The following is a 14722-nucleotide window of genomic DNA, read 5'->3' as shown; positions in this document are numbered from 1 at the left end:
ATAGATGTAAAACATACACTATTGTGAAAGACAAGTTGATTTTAAACCAATAAACTAAAACACAGTTTCAGCCAAAAAATTCGCAGTTATTCAACCACAAAAATATATAACGGATCCAATGCTGGGTAATACTGGGCTGTAGATTTTGAGCTGTTATAAAAGAGACTTGCTTCCTCACAGCATTTTCAGCTTGTGTTGGTAAATAGTAACATGAAGAAAAAGGTCAAAAAATGTCATAAATTACCATCTTCCTAAAAATATGAAAGAAGCAGTCTGCCTTCTTACTCTTACCTATTAGTTTTTTCTCTTGTATGAACTTCACACTAGAAAGCACTTCAGTTGAGAGTTCGATAGCTTGATTGAATCCATTTTCACCACCATAAGAGATATCTACCAACTTCAAAACTTTAGATTGTAATCGCTTAAAGAGAATAAAGAAATAATTAAAGACATCAGTAACATCTCAAGGAACAGCTTAAAAGGCAAATTAATGTTTAATGCATGAAAGAACAAAACATTACAATAATAAGCAAGCATCCTCTAAAGTTAATGAATGTTTTTAGTTCACTCAAGTGTGAACACTTAAAGCCTTCAGAATGTAAATATTACGTTTTATGTATCATTCAGTCAGGGTACACATCTAGGACAGGGAAGACAAAGTTGATTATTCATGTGGTGACTGTTTGCTTAGCCCGCCAGCCTCTTCAATTTAAACGTATTTCCAACCAATGACATACCACAATGGTATATAAAAGCATGCAAATGAATATTTCAAACCACTTCTAAGCTCTACACTCAATGGTTTATACACTGTTCCTCTCTGCCATTAGTCTTCTTTTCTTACTCTGAAGTAGATCATCACGAAGTTTGAAGTCATTTAGTATGACTGAGGTACTAAGAATATGGAAGTAACTACACAGAATTTGCTTTTCATATTCTTTTCATGCTACAAAAGGGAAAATCCCTAGTATAATTCATAGCGCAAACAATGAATGTAAGATACTGAAGAAGTTACCTTATTGAGAGTATTTGAGCAATGCCAAACCAGAGATGGAAGTCTGGCATCTTCAGCATTATGTTGAAGAAAATACATCCGGCTCAGAGGAGATTAACAAAGAACATTAACATCAAACCTAGTAACTGTAAACCTAATCAGATTCTGAAAGCACACTTTGGGTCACTTATGGAGTCAATCTGGATTGCCCAAAAAGAATCTGTCAGGCAAAAGAACACTTTAAACAAGAATGCACAAACAGGGAAAATGATCCAACAGCTCCATAGACATGTTGACAGACTGCTATATATAGCATGAGGAGGTGGCTGGAATAGGTGCAAGGCTTTATGGTAAAAAAATACGAAGGCTGTATATCTGGAAAGAATGTGTGTATAGAGGTTTCTTTCAGGCCATCCACCTAATTGCCACTTTGAACCAAGAGTGTTCCAGTTCAGATGAGGAAAGCAAACTGTACCCCTTCTTAGGCTTTGTTTTCCTCCACCAAATCTTTGTGTTCAAACTTAGCACAACAGTAAATCTTGGAAAAATCTGTCCTTTCCCTGAACCTCCTCCCTTCAACACTCACCTTTTAGCACAGCGAGCTGAACAATGTGTCACTGAACATATCCAGAACAAAACAAGATTTAAGATGCAACACTCCATCTAGACACCTAACCAAACCAGTCAACGGAAAACTGTAGGAAAATGCTCCTTTTTAGGTTTCGCCTGGCAATCCGCTGCGCAGCAGCGTTCGCGCAGGCGAAATCTTTTGAGAAGCAGTACGGGGGCTCTCTCCCGCCTGCTCTTCCATTGGCTAGCTCCATAAATGGAGGCTAGCCATTGGAAGAGAGATCTGTCCGCCATTGCCGGAGCAGATTTGTGGGCGTTCCGGCGATTTTTTCGCTCTTCGCCCCTTTGCGATAGTCATTGCGGCGGTGGGCGGATTTTTTTTGGGGGGGGGGGGACGCCATGTTTTTTTCATTTCATAGTGGCTTTTGCAGGAGTGGGCTGCGCTTCAAACTGGTTGTGCATGTGTGAAATTATGTCTGGCACTTTGTTGGTCCGTGTGCACTGTTCTGTATGCATACGTGGAGTAGGTATGGTGTACGTCGGTCACAGTGTGCATGTAAAGATACTCTATGCACAACAAAACAAAACCGTTTTGCTTTGTCAGCGTTTCCAGTGCAGTGAATTTGATTACGTTTGGGTTGCGTTTCAGCTACATGCCAAAGAGTTCCCGTACTGTACGGAATTACATTGTATTGTCCATACTTCTTTTGAGTGGGTTATATATATTTGTATTACTACTGCTACTTTGCCCCAGTTATGACTTCCCCAATGCAGCTGCCATTCAGCAGTGAATGCTGTGCTACAGTGGCGTTCAGACTCGATCAACAGAGATGTAGAGAACATGATTACTCTCCAGTCTTGATTCCTTCTTCCGGACTGTCTGGGTCTATCTACAGCAGCAGAGGTCGCTTGCCATGGCTGCCTCCGTACATACTGCCCATGGGTATTCCGAGGTTCCGCTTCAGCCGCATTGTACGTGCACCGGGTGAGTATGGGCCGTTAAAAATCAGCATGGGAAGCATACGCATTTGGTACGTGCACTACCCTCTGTTGACCCCAGAGCTGGTCACAGACCCAGGGTTAAAATTGTAAAAGGCTGAGACTTTGTAAATAGCAATTTTATAATCTGGACGATTATAAAGTGGGAAAGCTACTTGTGCATTTCTCGTAAACCGTTGCTGTGAAACAGTGCAAGGTGTAACCGGCCAGTGGTCTTAAGTGTGTTCTTTTGGCAAAGCTTTGTGTTTTGCTAAAACCTGCAGTTTGCATTTTTCACTACCAAAAGTGGACCTGCACTGCAGTTGAAAATCTTTTTTTTTTTTAAACCCCAAAATGTAAAGGCAAAGCTACAAATTCTAAAAAACACCTGTTTGAGGTGTTACACATAACATAATGACGCATCGGTGTATATTACTCTGGGCAGTGTTTAATTTCTTTAAAGCGCAGCTCAGAAACCACAGCAGCGATATTAAATACCTGTGCGCCGAATACCAAGGCTAGTACCTCTTTTATACAATGCCAGACACTCCATGGCCCCTTATCTTACTCTTGCAGGTCCCTACTTTTTTTCCTTGGTGACTTTTTTCTGTCTTTTTCTTCCTCCGTTTTTCCCGTTTGTGTGCCGCTCCCCTAAAATGAACGTCGGTAGGCGCACCTGCTACCACTTACTCAAATTAAGCAAGTACAGCAGTGGGAGAGTTGTCAGCAGTAAATGTTTCTCCCAGTCGTCCTCTGACCTGTAATAGATATTGGCTGTTTAGGTAAGGTTGCAAGTGCTTATGAGACAGCATTTGTAGTTTTGGGTTATTAAGTATAGATTACGATCGGACTAGCCAGTCAGCTCACAAAAGAGGCTCGCGCAAGTTCTGCTTCCCGCCTGTGCAAGACTACCTGCCATTCTCGGGTTCGGTGCCTCCATTTATCCTGGGTGCAGAGTGTATGGCGGCGCTACTGCTTCCTTAAAGTGACATTGTGTAAAAGCAAACGATGAAGGATACAGATTCTGTCTTGCCCCGCCAATCAGTGTAGATATTGTGGGCATAGAACTCAGTGAGAGATCACTATTGAAGTTATTTATGTCCTGATACGCATTTATTTATGTAGGGCATCATACATGCAATTAACCTAATTCTAAGCACTTTTGGTTTTGGGCTGAAGCAAAGAGATGAGTTAATTCACCTACATCACCTAGCAACAAGGTTTTGGTCAAGTGCCATTATTTGCCCCTATTTCGCCTGGGTCGAAAGTTGACAGGTAAGCCACTACACCACATTCAACATTGAGTTACTGTGTGTACATGTGTAGGTGTATAGAATGGAAATAAATGAATAACTGGAGACAGGTGTGGTTGTGCAAGTTGGAAATTATGTTGTGGGCCATTTACAAACCAATAAAGTTTGGAGTGCAAGTAGTAGTCTATGTGTAACAAGATAGTCTTGAACCCACCCGATGTGGGTTATAAAGGCATGTTACATAGTACGTTGTGGGTTAAAGCCAATGTGTGTCGTGAAAAAACTGAGAAACGGCAAAGCTTCCGTTTACAATATATTATCCACCAGTTGGTGCCTGGGCACATAAAATGTCTTTGTGTGTGTGGCTCTGTCTGTGTGTGTGTGTGTGTGTGGCTCTGTCTGTGTGTGTGTGTGTGTGTGGCTCTGTCTGTGTGTGTGTGTGTGTGTGGCTCTGTCTGTGTGTGTGTGTGTGTGTGGCTCTGTCTGTGTGTGTGTGTGTGTGTGTGGCTCTGTCTGTGTGTGTGTGTGTGTGTGTGTGTGTGGCTCTGTGTGTGGCTCTGTCTGTGTGTGTGTGTGGCTCTGTCTGTGTGTGTGTGTGGCTCGGTCTGTGTGTGTGTGTGGCTCGGTCTGTGTGTGTGTGGCTCTGTCTGTGTGTGTGTGTGGCTCTGTCTGTGTGTGTGTGGCTCTGTCTGTGTGTGTGTGTGGCTCTGTCTGTGTGTGTGGCTCTGTGTGTGTGGCTCTGTGTGTGTGGCTCTGTGTGTGTGGCTCTGTGTGTGGCTCTGTGTGTGTGGCTCTGTGTGTGTGGCTCTGTGTGTGTGGCTCTGTGTGTGTGGCTCTGTGTGTGTGGCTCTGTGTGTGTGGCTCTGTGTGTGTGGCTCTGTGTGTGTGGCTCTGTGTGTGTGGCTCTGTGTGTGTGGCTCTGTGTGTGTGGCTCTGTGTGTGTGGCTCTGTGTGTGTGGCTCTGTGTGTGTGGCTCTGTGTGTGTGGCTCTGTGTGTGTGGCTCTGTGTGTGTGGCTCTGTGTGTGTGGCTCTGTGTGTGTGGCTCTGTGTGTGTGGCTCTGTGTGTGTGGCTCTGTGTGTGTGTGGCTGTGTGTCTGTGGCTGTGTGTGTGTGGCTCTGTGTGTGTGGCTCTGTGTGTGTGGCTCTGTGTGTGTGTGTGTCTGTGTGTGTGGCTCTGTGTGTGTGTGGCTCTGTGTGTGTGTGGCTCTGTGTGTGTGTGGCTCTGTGTGTGTGGCTCTGTGTGTGTGTGGCTCTGTGTGTGTGGCTCTCTGTGTGTGTGGCTCTGTGTGTGTGGCTCTGTGTGTGTGGCTCTGTGTGTGTGGCTCTGTGTGTGTGGCTGTGTGTGTGTGGCTGTGTGTGTGTGGCTGTGTGTGTGTGGCTGTGTGTGTGGCTGTGTGTGTGTGGCTGTGTGTGGCTGTGTGTGTGTGGCTGTGTGTGTGTGGCTGTGTGTGTGTGGCTGTGTGTGTGTGGCTGTGTGTGTGTGGCTGTGTGTGTGTGTGGCTGTGTGTGTGTGTGGCTGTGTGTGTGTGTGGCTGTGTGTGTGTGTGGCTGTGTGTGTGTGTGTGGCTGTGTGTGTGTGTGTGGCTGTGTGTGTGTGTGTGGCTGTGTGTGTGTGGCTGTGTGTGTGTGTGGCTGTGTGGCTGTGTGTGTGTGTGGCTGTGTGTGTGTGGCTCTGTGTGTGTGGCTCTGTGTGTGTGGCTCTGTGTGTGTGGGGCTCTGTGTGAGTGTGTGTTTGTGCTGTGTGTGTGTTTGTGCTGTGTGTGTGTGTTTGTGCTGTGTGTGTGTTTGTGCTGTGTGTCTGTGTGTGTCTGTGCTCTGTGTGTGTGTCTGTGCTCTGTGTGTGTGTCTGTGCTCTGTGTGTGTGTCTGTGCTCTGTGTGTGTGTCTGTGCTCTGTGTGTCTGTGCAAATGCAATAGGTCTCGCATTTGTGAGAGAATGAGCTATTGACATTGTGAATGACCATGCCATTTATTTATCTGCTTTCAAAACCAACACATAAATACAAAATTTGTCATTTACAATGCCAATAGCTCAAACTTTTACAAAGGTGAAACCGTTGCATTGTAAATGCTTGTTTACATGGTCAGCCCCAATTGTTTTCTGGTATTGGATGTAATTTTGACAGAAGTGTACTGGGTTCCTACTATATATGCGTGCAGTATACTGTATGCAGTATAGGTAAGTCACCCTTACAGCATGCCTTACAGCCTTACGGCAGAGAGCACTATACTACATGTGTGAACATATCTGCATGAGCAGATATTCCCCTGTAATGTCGAAGTACAAAGTACAGTTTTGGGAAAGAACACCGGCCCTGGGAACCTGATTGGCAGGGACCCAAGGCACATCAAGTCAAAGTGCATCAGTAGTCTGGCAAAAGTGGAGGGGTTACTGCAACAGAAACCCAGCTTCCTACACATGGTCCCTGGCAGAGGAAGTCCATATGAAGCTCAGCAGACGAGATCAGGTGGGTGAGGTGCTCCCTGTATGGAAAGATGTGTTTGATAGGCTCCTGGATCCCAGACTCTGCCTTAACTACGGAGGATAGCGACAGTTCAGAGCACAATGAAGGTCATAGCAATGAGCCTTTGGAAGGAGTGTTTCTTTGGATGGCCGGGCACACAAGGGGTTGATTCCCCAGCCGTGGTCAGTGTGGTGTATTGAGATTAGTAGCACTAGAACACTTGCAGTTCTGGGCAGACTCTAAACAGGAATTACGTAATGTGCTGGAGGTGTTCAGGCACGGTTCCAAATGTTATGATGCAATGCGTGCATTGTGTGGTTGTATGTTGTAAGTGTACGGCAGTTTTATTTCAAGCCTGTAGAGAAAAAGGCTTGTTGTTTGTTGGAGAAGCTTTAAATTTGCATAAAGCTTGCTTCCAGTCTTGCTATAAAATATAGAATTTCCACTGCTCTGGTGGGCCAAAATCTAGATTTTATTGAAGACACAAAGGCTAATATCCAAACCCTGGTTTCATTAATATTCTGTTTAATTTGTGGCTCGTGGACAGTAACAGATGGAGGAGATGGCAACTTAAGAGGATGAAGAAGCATTTTAGCTTGTTAGGACTGAGGGACTATTAACAGGACTTTAATATTTTTGAAAAACTCAGGTGTCAGTTCATAAGAAGTTCATTTGACACATTACAGTGAGGTCAAAAGAAGACAGATGGTTGGGTTTTCTGGGCTTTTACTGTGTTGTAATTTTTGCTGGTGATCAAAGTCCTTTAAAAGGGCTGTTGAGAGTAGTGGCAATTAAGGAGACTGCATATTAGCCTTCGTGTCTTTTACAAAATCCCGATTTTCTGCCCACCAGGACTGTGGCAAATCTAAATGTTTTCTTTGTAGTGTAAAGTCTCCGAAAGAAATAATTATAAAACTACAAAAATTGTATAAAGCTACTGTGAATGACAAACTGACAGGTGTGCCAAGATGGTTTTTCCATCTACATTTACCAGATAAGTTTAGTACAACCAACTGATGCACAGAATAGAGGAGCTTTGATGAGCCGAAAAACCCATTTGAGGCAACACTTCAATTCTATACTAGTAAAATTTGCACCAGACACATACCTTTATAAACAACCTCTATGCATTACGTTTTCCAGAGTACCAATATCAGGTTAAATCTGGGATAGCAATGTGTTTACTTATTTTATTGAAGCAGGCAGCTGACAGCCAGAACATGAACAGCATAGCCCAGTGGATGAACCTAAAGGTTTTAAAATTGAAATCTGATAAGACAGAGGTCTTGTTGTTTGGCAACAATGACACCTTCTGGAAGTTGACCTGTTGGCCCCAAACTTAGGACCCCTACAAATACCAGTGATGAAAGCTAGAAACCTAGGTGTTTTCTTCGATAGACAATTATCATTTGTGGAACTCTAATCAGGTTACATCCTCATGTTTAGGATCTTGAGAAAGTATTCCCATATATTCCACTGGAGTTGGAAAAAACAGTTATCCTAGCACTTGTCTCAAAAATTGATGACCCCAATTCATTATATGTATACTCTCAGTCAAGAAACCGCAATAAACTTCAGACACTCCAAAATGCAGCAGCCAGGGTTCTTCTATATCTTGTGAAATTCTGATTGATCACTAAAATTAATAAAGAGTTACACTGGCTCCCCCTCTGAGCAAGCATTTAATTTGTAGCACTCTGCTGGGCACACAAAGGATTACACAAAGAAGGTTGAAAATGCTACTTACCCAGTATGCATCTGTTCTCTGCATGTAGAGCTGTAGTCTCACATACTTTGCTAAGCCCGCCATCTAGTGTTGGGTCCAGATGTTAGCACTTTGTTTTTGTTCGAAGAAGTCTTTTCCAGTCACGATGTAAGAGACTTTTGGTGATAGTGCGCTTGGGCATCAGCTCCATTGTTCGATGGTTTGCCGGCAGAGGGCGATAATGGAGTTAGTAAGAGATGTCCATGTACGTATGTATCCAAGTAAGATATTACTCCAACAGGTATATGTACCTGGGGAGGCAGGTGGGCGCATGTGACTACAGCTCTACATGCCAAAAACAGAAAACAGATGCATAATGGGTAAGTAGCATTTTCCGTTTGAGGCATGTGAGCTGTAGATCACATGCTTTGCATAGACTATACAGCAGTTATCTCCCAATGCGGTGGCGAACCTGTAGCTGTTGCAGTGGTCTGAAATAGTGTACGTAAAACTGCTAGGACCACACTAGCTTGCTAACACATCTACACAATAGTGTTTTGTGAAAGGGTAATTTTTTGATATTTTTAACTTTCAGATATGCCTATTAACACCATTTTGCTTTTGTGTATCTTTTATACGTTATATGTATAATAGTGTATATTAATCATGATAATATTTTAATGCTTTTTAATATTTTTGTATAATGTACTTCTGTGACTGCTTTTATGATTTTAATTAATCGAAATAAAGTGCTATTGACTTGACTTGACTGGGTAAGGTGTAGCCCATGTTGCAGCTTTGCAGAGGTCATCTATGGGAATATTCACTAAGAATGCCATAGAAGCCCATAGTTTGCGTGTGCAGTGCACTCTAGGGGGAATTGTTAGTGGTAGTTTTGCTTTTGCAAAGCATGTCTGAATGCACTGGACTATCCACCGTGCTATACCGGATTATGATATAGGATTGGCTTTATGTGGTGACGCAAAAGCAACAAACTGTTGTTTTGTCTTGCAGAAAGGTTTAGTCCTTTCTACATAGTAAAGCAGTGCTCTTTTCACCTCTAAAGTGTGAAAAGCACGTTCTGCCACAGAATCCGATTGAGGGAAGAACACAGGCAACTCAACAGATTGGTTGATATGAAAGGCAGAAATGACCTTTGGTATGAATTTAGGTTTGGTCCGAAGAACTACTTACAAGTCAACGCCGTCTCCTCGTCATGCTTCAACATCCTGCGCATGCTACGGAAGATCTTCCGGTGGATCCCCACCGAGACCAGGAAGACGGTCACCCAGGCCCTCGTCACCAGCCGACTGGACTACGGCAACGCCCTCTACGCCGGAACCACCGCCAAGCTCCAGAAGAGACTCCAGCGGATCCAGAACGCCTCAGCCAGACTCATCCTCGACATCCCACGACACAGCCACATCTCCGGACATCTGAGAGACCTGCACTGGCTCCCAGTCAACAAAAGAATCACCTTCCGTCTCCTCACCCACGCACACAAAGCCCTACACGATCAAGGCCCGAGTTACCTCAATAACCGCATCAACTTCTACGCTCCCAAACGCCATCTCCGATCAGCCAGTCACGCCCTCGCCGCCGTCCCCCGCATCCGAAGAACGACAACAGGAGGAAGGTCCTTCTCCTACCTGGCTGCCAAGACCTGGAACTCCCTCCCCCCCGACCTGCGCCTGACCCAAGACCACCTCTCCTTCAGGAAGAAGCTCAAGACCTGGCTGTTCGAGCAGTAGCTTTAAGGAGATTAAGGTAGCCAAACTCTAAGATTTCAGGTGCCAGATCGCAAGATTGAGAGGACTGGGATCTGGATGTCTTTTTGCTCAATGGCTCTGAGTGAGAAGATTGGAAGTGAAATGTCGTTTTTGGTGAGGAACCAATGAGCGCTCCAAAAGCGTTGTGAACAAGGGTTGCCGGGCCCATGTGTTACCAACTAGGATTAGTGTCAGGGAGGCCTGTGAGCTTCCGAACTACTAATGGAATGAGTGGAAGAGGCGGAAAAGGGTAGGCAAATATCCCAGACTAATTTGTCCATAGTGCATTACCTTTGGACAATGGGTGTGGATGCAAAGCTTGGACATTTTGCATTTAGGTTTGCGGCGAACAGATCTATGTCCGGAAAGCCCCACATTTGGAAGAATTGGAGAGGAACTTGAGGGTGGAGTTCCTATTTGTGGATCTGTTGTCTTACACGACTGAGCAGATCTGCAATCTGATGGTTTACTCCTGGAAGGTGTTCTGAAAGGAGATACATTTTGTGACCTATAGCCTATCTCCAGATGGCCTGTGCTAGTTGTAACAGCTAGAGTGTGGCCCCCCCTCCCCTGTTTTGTACGTAGTACACTGCTGTCATGTTGTCTGTACGGATTAGGAAAGGTTTGCCTACTAGATGTACTTGAAATGCCTTGAGCTCTAGAAAAAAAATCGCATACAGCTCTAGATGATTTATGTGAAGCTGCTTTTGTTGCAGGCTCCAAATGCCCTGAATTGTACGAGTATGGAGAGGAGCTCCCAAACAGTGAGCGATGAGTCTGCTGTTAGCACGATCTGTGAAACTGGGTCTATGAAGGGCTGCCCTTTTGAAAGGTTTTGTGTATTCCACCATTGCAGAGAGAGATTGGTACGGCCGTCCACCAACACTAGATCTAATAAGAGACCCCGAGCATGGTTCCACTGCCGTGCTAGGGACTCCTGCAGGGGACGCATTTGGAGTCTTGCGTAAGGGACTATTAGAATGCAAGATCCAATCATCCCTAATAACTACATGAACACTCGAGCTGGCCATGAGTGTTGAGGCTGAAATAATAAATAATAATAGTAATAATAATAATAAGCTTATAGAGCGCTCAGTAACGCCATCACGGCGTGTCCCCGCGCTAAGCTACCAGTGAAACCAGCCTAGAACACCCAGACTCTATGCAGTGTATAGGTGAGTTTTGAGCAGAGCCCTGAACCGCAGTTCATTGCCCTCCAGTCGCAGCACAGGAGGTAATTTGTTCCAATTTTGAGCTGCTAGTAACGCGAAGGAACGTCCACCTATTCTCGCCTTCCTGATCCTGGGGACTGTCAGCAAACCGGTCCCCTCTGAACGGAGGGTCCTGGTAGGCTCATATCGGCTGACTAGCTCCTTCAGATATGTTGGTGACTTGTCCCAGACAATCCGGTGGCAAAAAAGGAGGCACTTAAATAGCACACGCTTCTTCACCGGCAGCCAATGAAGCGCATCCAGCGCCAGTTTCGAGCTAGCTCTCCTGGGTCTTCTTAACACCAGTCTGGCGGCGGAGTTCTGGATGACTTGTAGGCGACCTATGCTGCCCTCGGTTGCCCCAAGGAACAGAATGTTGCCATAATCTAACCGCGAGGTCACCAGTGCCTGCGTTAGTGTTCTTCTGGCCGATAAAGGGAGGAGGTCTAAGGTTTTGTTTAGGGTCTTTAGGACTCCAAAACATTTGCCCACAAGGCGCCTTATGTGGCCTTCGTAAGAGAGCGAGGGGTTCATCCAAATTCCCAGATTCTTAGCCTCCTGACATGGTATGGGGGTAGGGCCCAGGCATGACGGCCACCACTCATCCGACCATTTTTCGCTTTTTCCCCCTACCACCAGCACCTCTGTTTTGGAGCCATTGAGTTTTAGACAATGGGCATCCATCCACTCTGCTAGTGCCTGCATACATGATTTAAAGTTTTTAGGGGTGTTGGTGGTACTCTGAGATAGGGAGATCAGCAGCTGAGTGTCGTCAGCGTACGACACTAATTCCACCCCAAAAGAGTGTACAACTTTCGCCAGGGAGGCCATGTATAAATTAAAAAGAGTGGGGCTCAAAGCCGAGCCCTGAGGCACTCCCTGGTCTAGTGACATCTCCCCTGAGCGGCATGTCCCCTGCTGAACCTGGAAACATCTCTCTGTAAGGAAAGATTGTAGCCAGCCCAGCGCAGGACCAGCGACCCCAGCTTCATTTAGACACCGTAGCAAGATGGAATGCGCTACGGTGTCAAAAGCCGCGCTTAGGTCAAGCATGATCAGGGCCATTGTATGACCAGCATCTGCCCCTGCTCTTAGAGTCTCAGTGGCTCTTAGGAGGGCCGTCTCTGTGGAGTAGCCCGCCCTAAATCCTGATTGCGAGGGGTGGAGTAGGTTACATTTTTCCAAGTGCTCCGTGAGCTGAGCATTAACCACCTTCTCGGCTACCTTCGCCACGTACGGCAATAAGGAAATGGGTCTAAGGTTTTCTAGTACCTCCAAGCTGACATTGGGTTTTTTCCTTATTGGCAGTACTATAGCCTTCTTCCACTCCCTAGGGACTTGCTGAGTGGAAAAGGAGGTTTGTAGGACGTGTCTAATATGAGGTTCCAAGGCTGTCAGGCCCTCAGATATGACCCAGGCAGGGGCCGGATCATTGGGGGAGCCGGACTTGACGCTCCGACAGATGGTTACTAGCTTGTCAGCTGCCGGAACCTCGAAGGTTAGGAGTGAGGAGTCCGGGACTGCCAATGAGCTGTCTGCTCTGAAATCAGTGCCCTTAGCTGGTATATGAGAAAAGGAGGCATAAATCTTCTTAACTTTACTAGAGAAGAAGTCAGCGACTTTATTGCATCCCTCCTTGGAAGAATTTACGGGGGTATTGGAGCTAGAAACCAACGATATTTCTTTATATATTTTAAACAGTTCCCGCGAGGAAAGTAGCATGTTCCGGATTCTGGCAAGATTGGGGTAGGCCAAAGCCGTCTATGTATGAATAGTGGCTCTCAGATACCCCTGTGTGTTGGATGGATGTAGATGGGATTTGGACAGATTTACTGTGAATCCAAGATCGTGGAGCAATTGCACTGTTTTGCAGGTGTGCCCTAGACAGCTTTTTTGCGAGCTGGCTTTTATGAGCCAGTTGTCCAAATGTGAGAAGACGTGAAAGTGTTGTCTTTAAAGATGAGCTGTGACTGCCAGGCACTTGGTGAAAACCCTGGGTGCAGTAGTTACTCCGAATGGGACCACCTTGAACTGATAGTGCTGGCCTGCTACTACAAACCTGAGGTATTTGCTGTGAGCAGGGTGTATTGGGATATGGAAATAGGCGCCCTTTACATCCAGAGTGGTCAAAAAAATAAAAAATTGCCTTGTTGAATGAGCGGTAGCACTTCCTGAAGTGTGACGATGTGAAAGTGGCACAACAATGTATAGATTAAATTCTGAGGTCTAGTATAGGCCTGAGAGAGCTGTCCTTCTTGGGAATCAAGAAGCACAGGGAGCATACGCCGGCCCCTTGATATTTTAATAGGACTGGTTCTATAGCTCTTTTCTCTAACAAAGAGAGAACTTCTTGCTTTAGTAGGGTAAGAAGTTCCTGTGATATTGCGGGTGATCTTGGAGGAATGTTAGGGGGAGTGTCTAAGTTCCAGGCAGTAACCATACTGGATAATTTGTAAAACCAATTTGTCTGAGGTGATTGAGTTCCAGACAGGGAGAAATTGGGAGAGGCGTCCGCTGACGGGAGTGGAATGATGGGAGGGAAGCGGAAGGAAGTTACTGCTTGTTATTTGCAGGGGGAAGTGCATGTGGAGTGGCCTGGTCTCTTCCCCTACCACCGTTTCCTCTAAAACGTCCTCAGAAATAGCCTCTTGATGAGGGCGAATCGTTGTTGCCCTTTTAAGAGGAGGAGGGATATTCTAAGTATATATTCTTGGAGCCACACCTGTAAAAGGAGTGACGGAAGTAACCCCTATTCGCAGGGAACTACAAAGCCCCCATGGACTTTGCGACCTCCGTGTAGTCATGTTTTCCACAGAGGTGTCAACTGCTGGACCACAGAGGTGTTCCTTGTCAAAAGGCTGGTTGAGATTGGAGACCTGTACCTAGAGTTTCAAACCTGAAATTCTCAACCATGCATGTCTGCGTGTCTAGGGTGCACTTGAAGGTATTGGTGACAAGTTTGCCCTCAAGGATAAGATCATTTGCCTTAGATTTATGCTCTCCAGACAGAAATTGCGTACGTTTTTCTAACTCATCGTAATGAGCCCCATCATATCTGGCTAATAAAGCCTGAGCATTGGCACAGTGCCAGTGATTAGCTGCACAGAAGGCTACCCTTTTGCCAGAGGCATCAATTAACTTGGACTCCTTATCAGGAGGGCCTCACTGTGGTCGGAGTTCGCTCCCTTGCGAGCATTAGAAACCACAAGAAAGTCTAAGGGCAGCTCACCCTTGATGAAGGCAGGATCAGTAGGTGCTGGTTTATATATCTTTTTAACTCTGGATGTGAGGATTCTTGCCCTTACATGATCTTTGAAAACCTCATCTGCAGGTTTAACTATTCCCTTAAGGACTGGCAGTGTACGTGTAGTTGCACCCATGGTAATAAGCAACCCTGTTAAGAAGCTCAACGTAGCCTATATTGTCGTCAATTGGTCTGGACGGATATAAATCAGGGTCAGTATCCGCGTGTGGGTCAGTGTCATAATCCTCCCATGGGTCAACATCTTTAGGCCTATCCTGATCCCCCCATCACCTTCATCCTGTGGGTCAGGTGAAAGTGGTAGAGGTGAATTAGTGGGTGTTATAAGTAATTGAGGATTAGTCTATGAAGGAGGTGAAAAATAAGGTGGTGAAGGGTTAGTACCCACTTTCCTTTTCTTCAGGGGCATGTGGTGCTCATCCTATTATTTCCTTTTTCAGGCAGTCTGGCATGAATATGTCCAGTATCTGGGTAAATAACCAGTTCTTTTGGTTTCAGATCCGAAGGTGGAACAT

General features: G+C 45.5%; 1 protein-coding gene across 2 annotated transcripts in view; it reads right to left on the bottom strand.

Moving 5' to 3' along the window:
* Positions 1-14722, bottom strand: part of ETF1 (eukaryotic translation termination factor 1) — a 193322-nt gene that overhangs the window by 132998 nt on the left and 45602 nt on the right. For both annotated transcript variants that reach the window (XM_086931443.1, XM_086931442.1), the window contains one exon: positions 292-421. In XM_086931443.1, coding sequence (XP_086787569.1) covers positions 292-421 — 130 coding nt within the window. The remainder of the gene's footprint in view (positions 1-291; positions 422-14722) is intronic.

Source organism: Lissotriton vulgaris, chromosome 7 (assembly GCF_964263255.1).
Source record: "Lissotriton vulgaris chromosome 7, aLisVul1.2, whole genome shotgun sequence".
In the NCBI taxonomy this organism is placed as follows: domain Eukaryota; kingdom Metazoa; phylum Chordata; class Amphibia; order Caudata; family Salamandridae; genus Lissotriton; species Lissotriton vulgaris.
The sequence above is the reverse complement of the archived record's forward strand: the minus strand, read 5'-3'. Positions and strand labels throughout refer to the sequence as shown.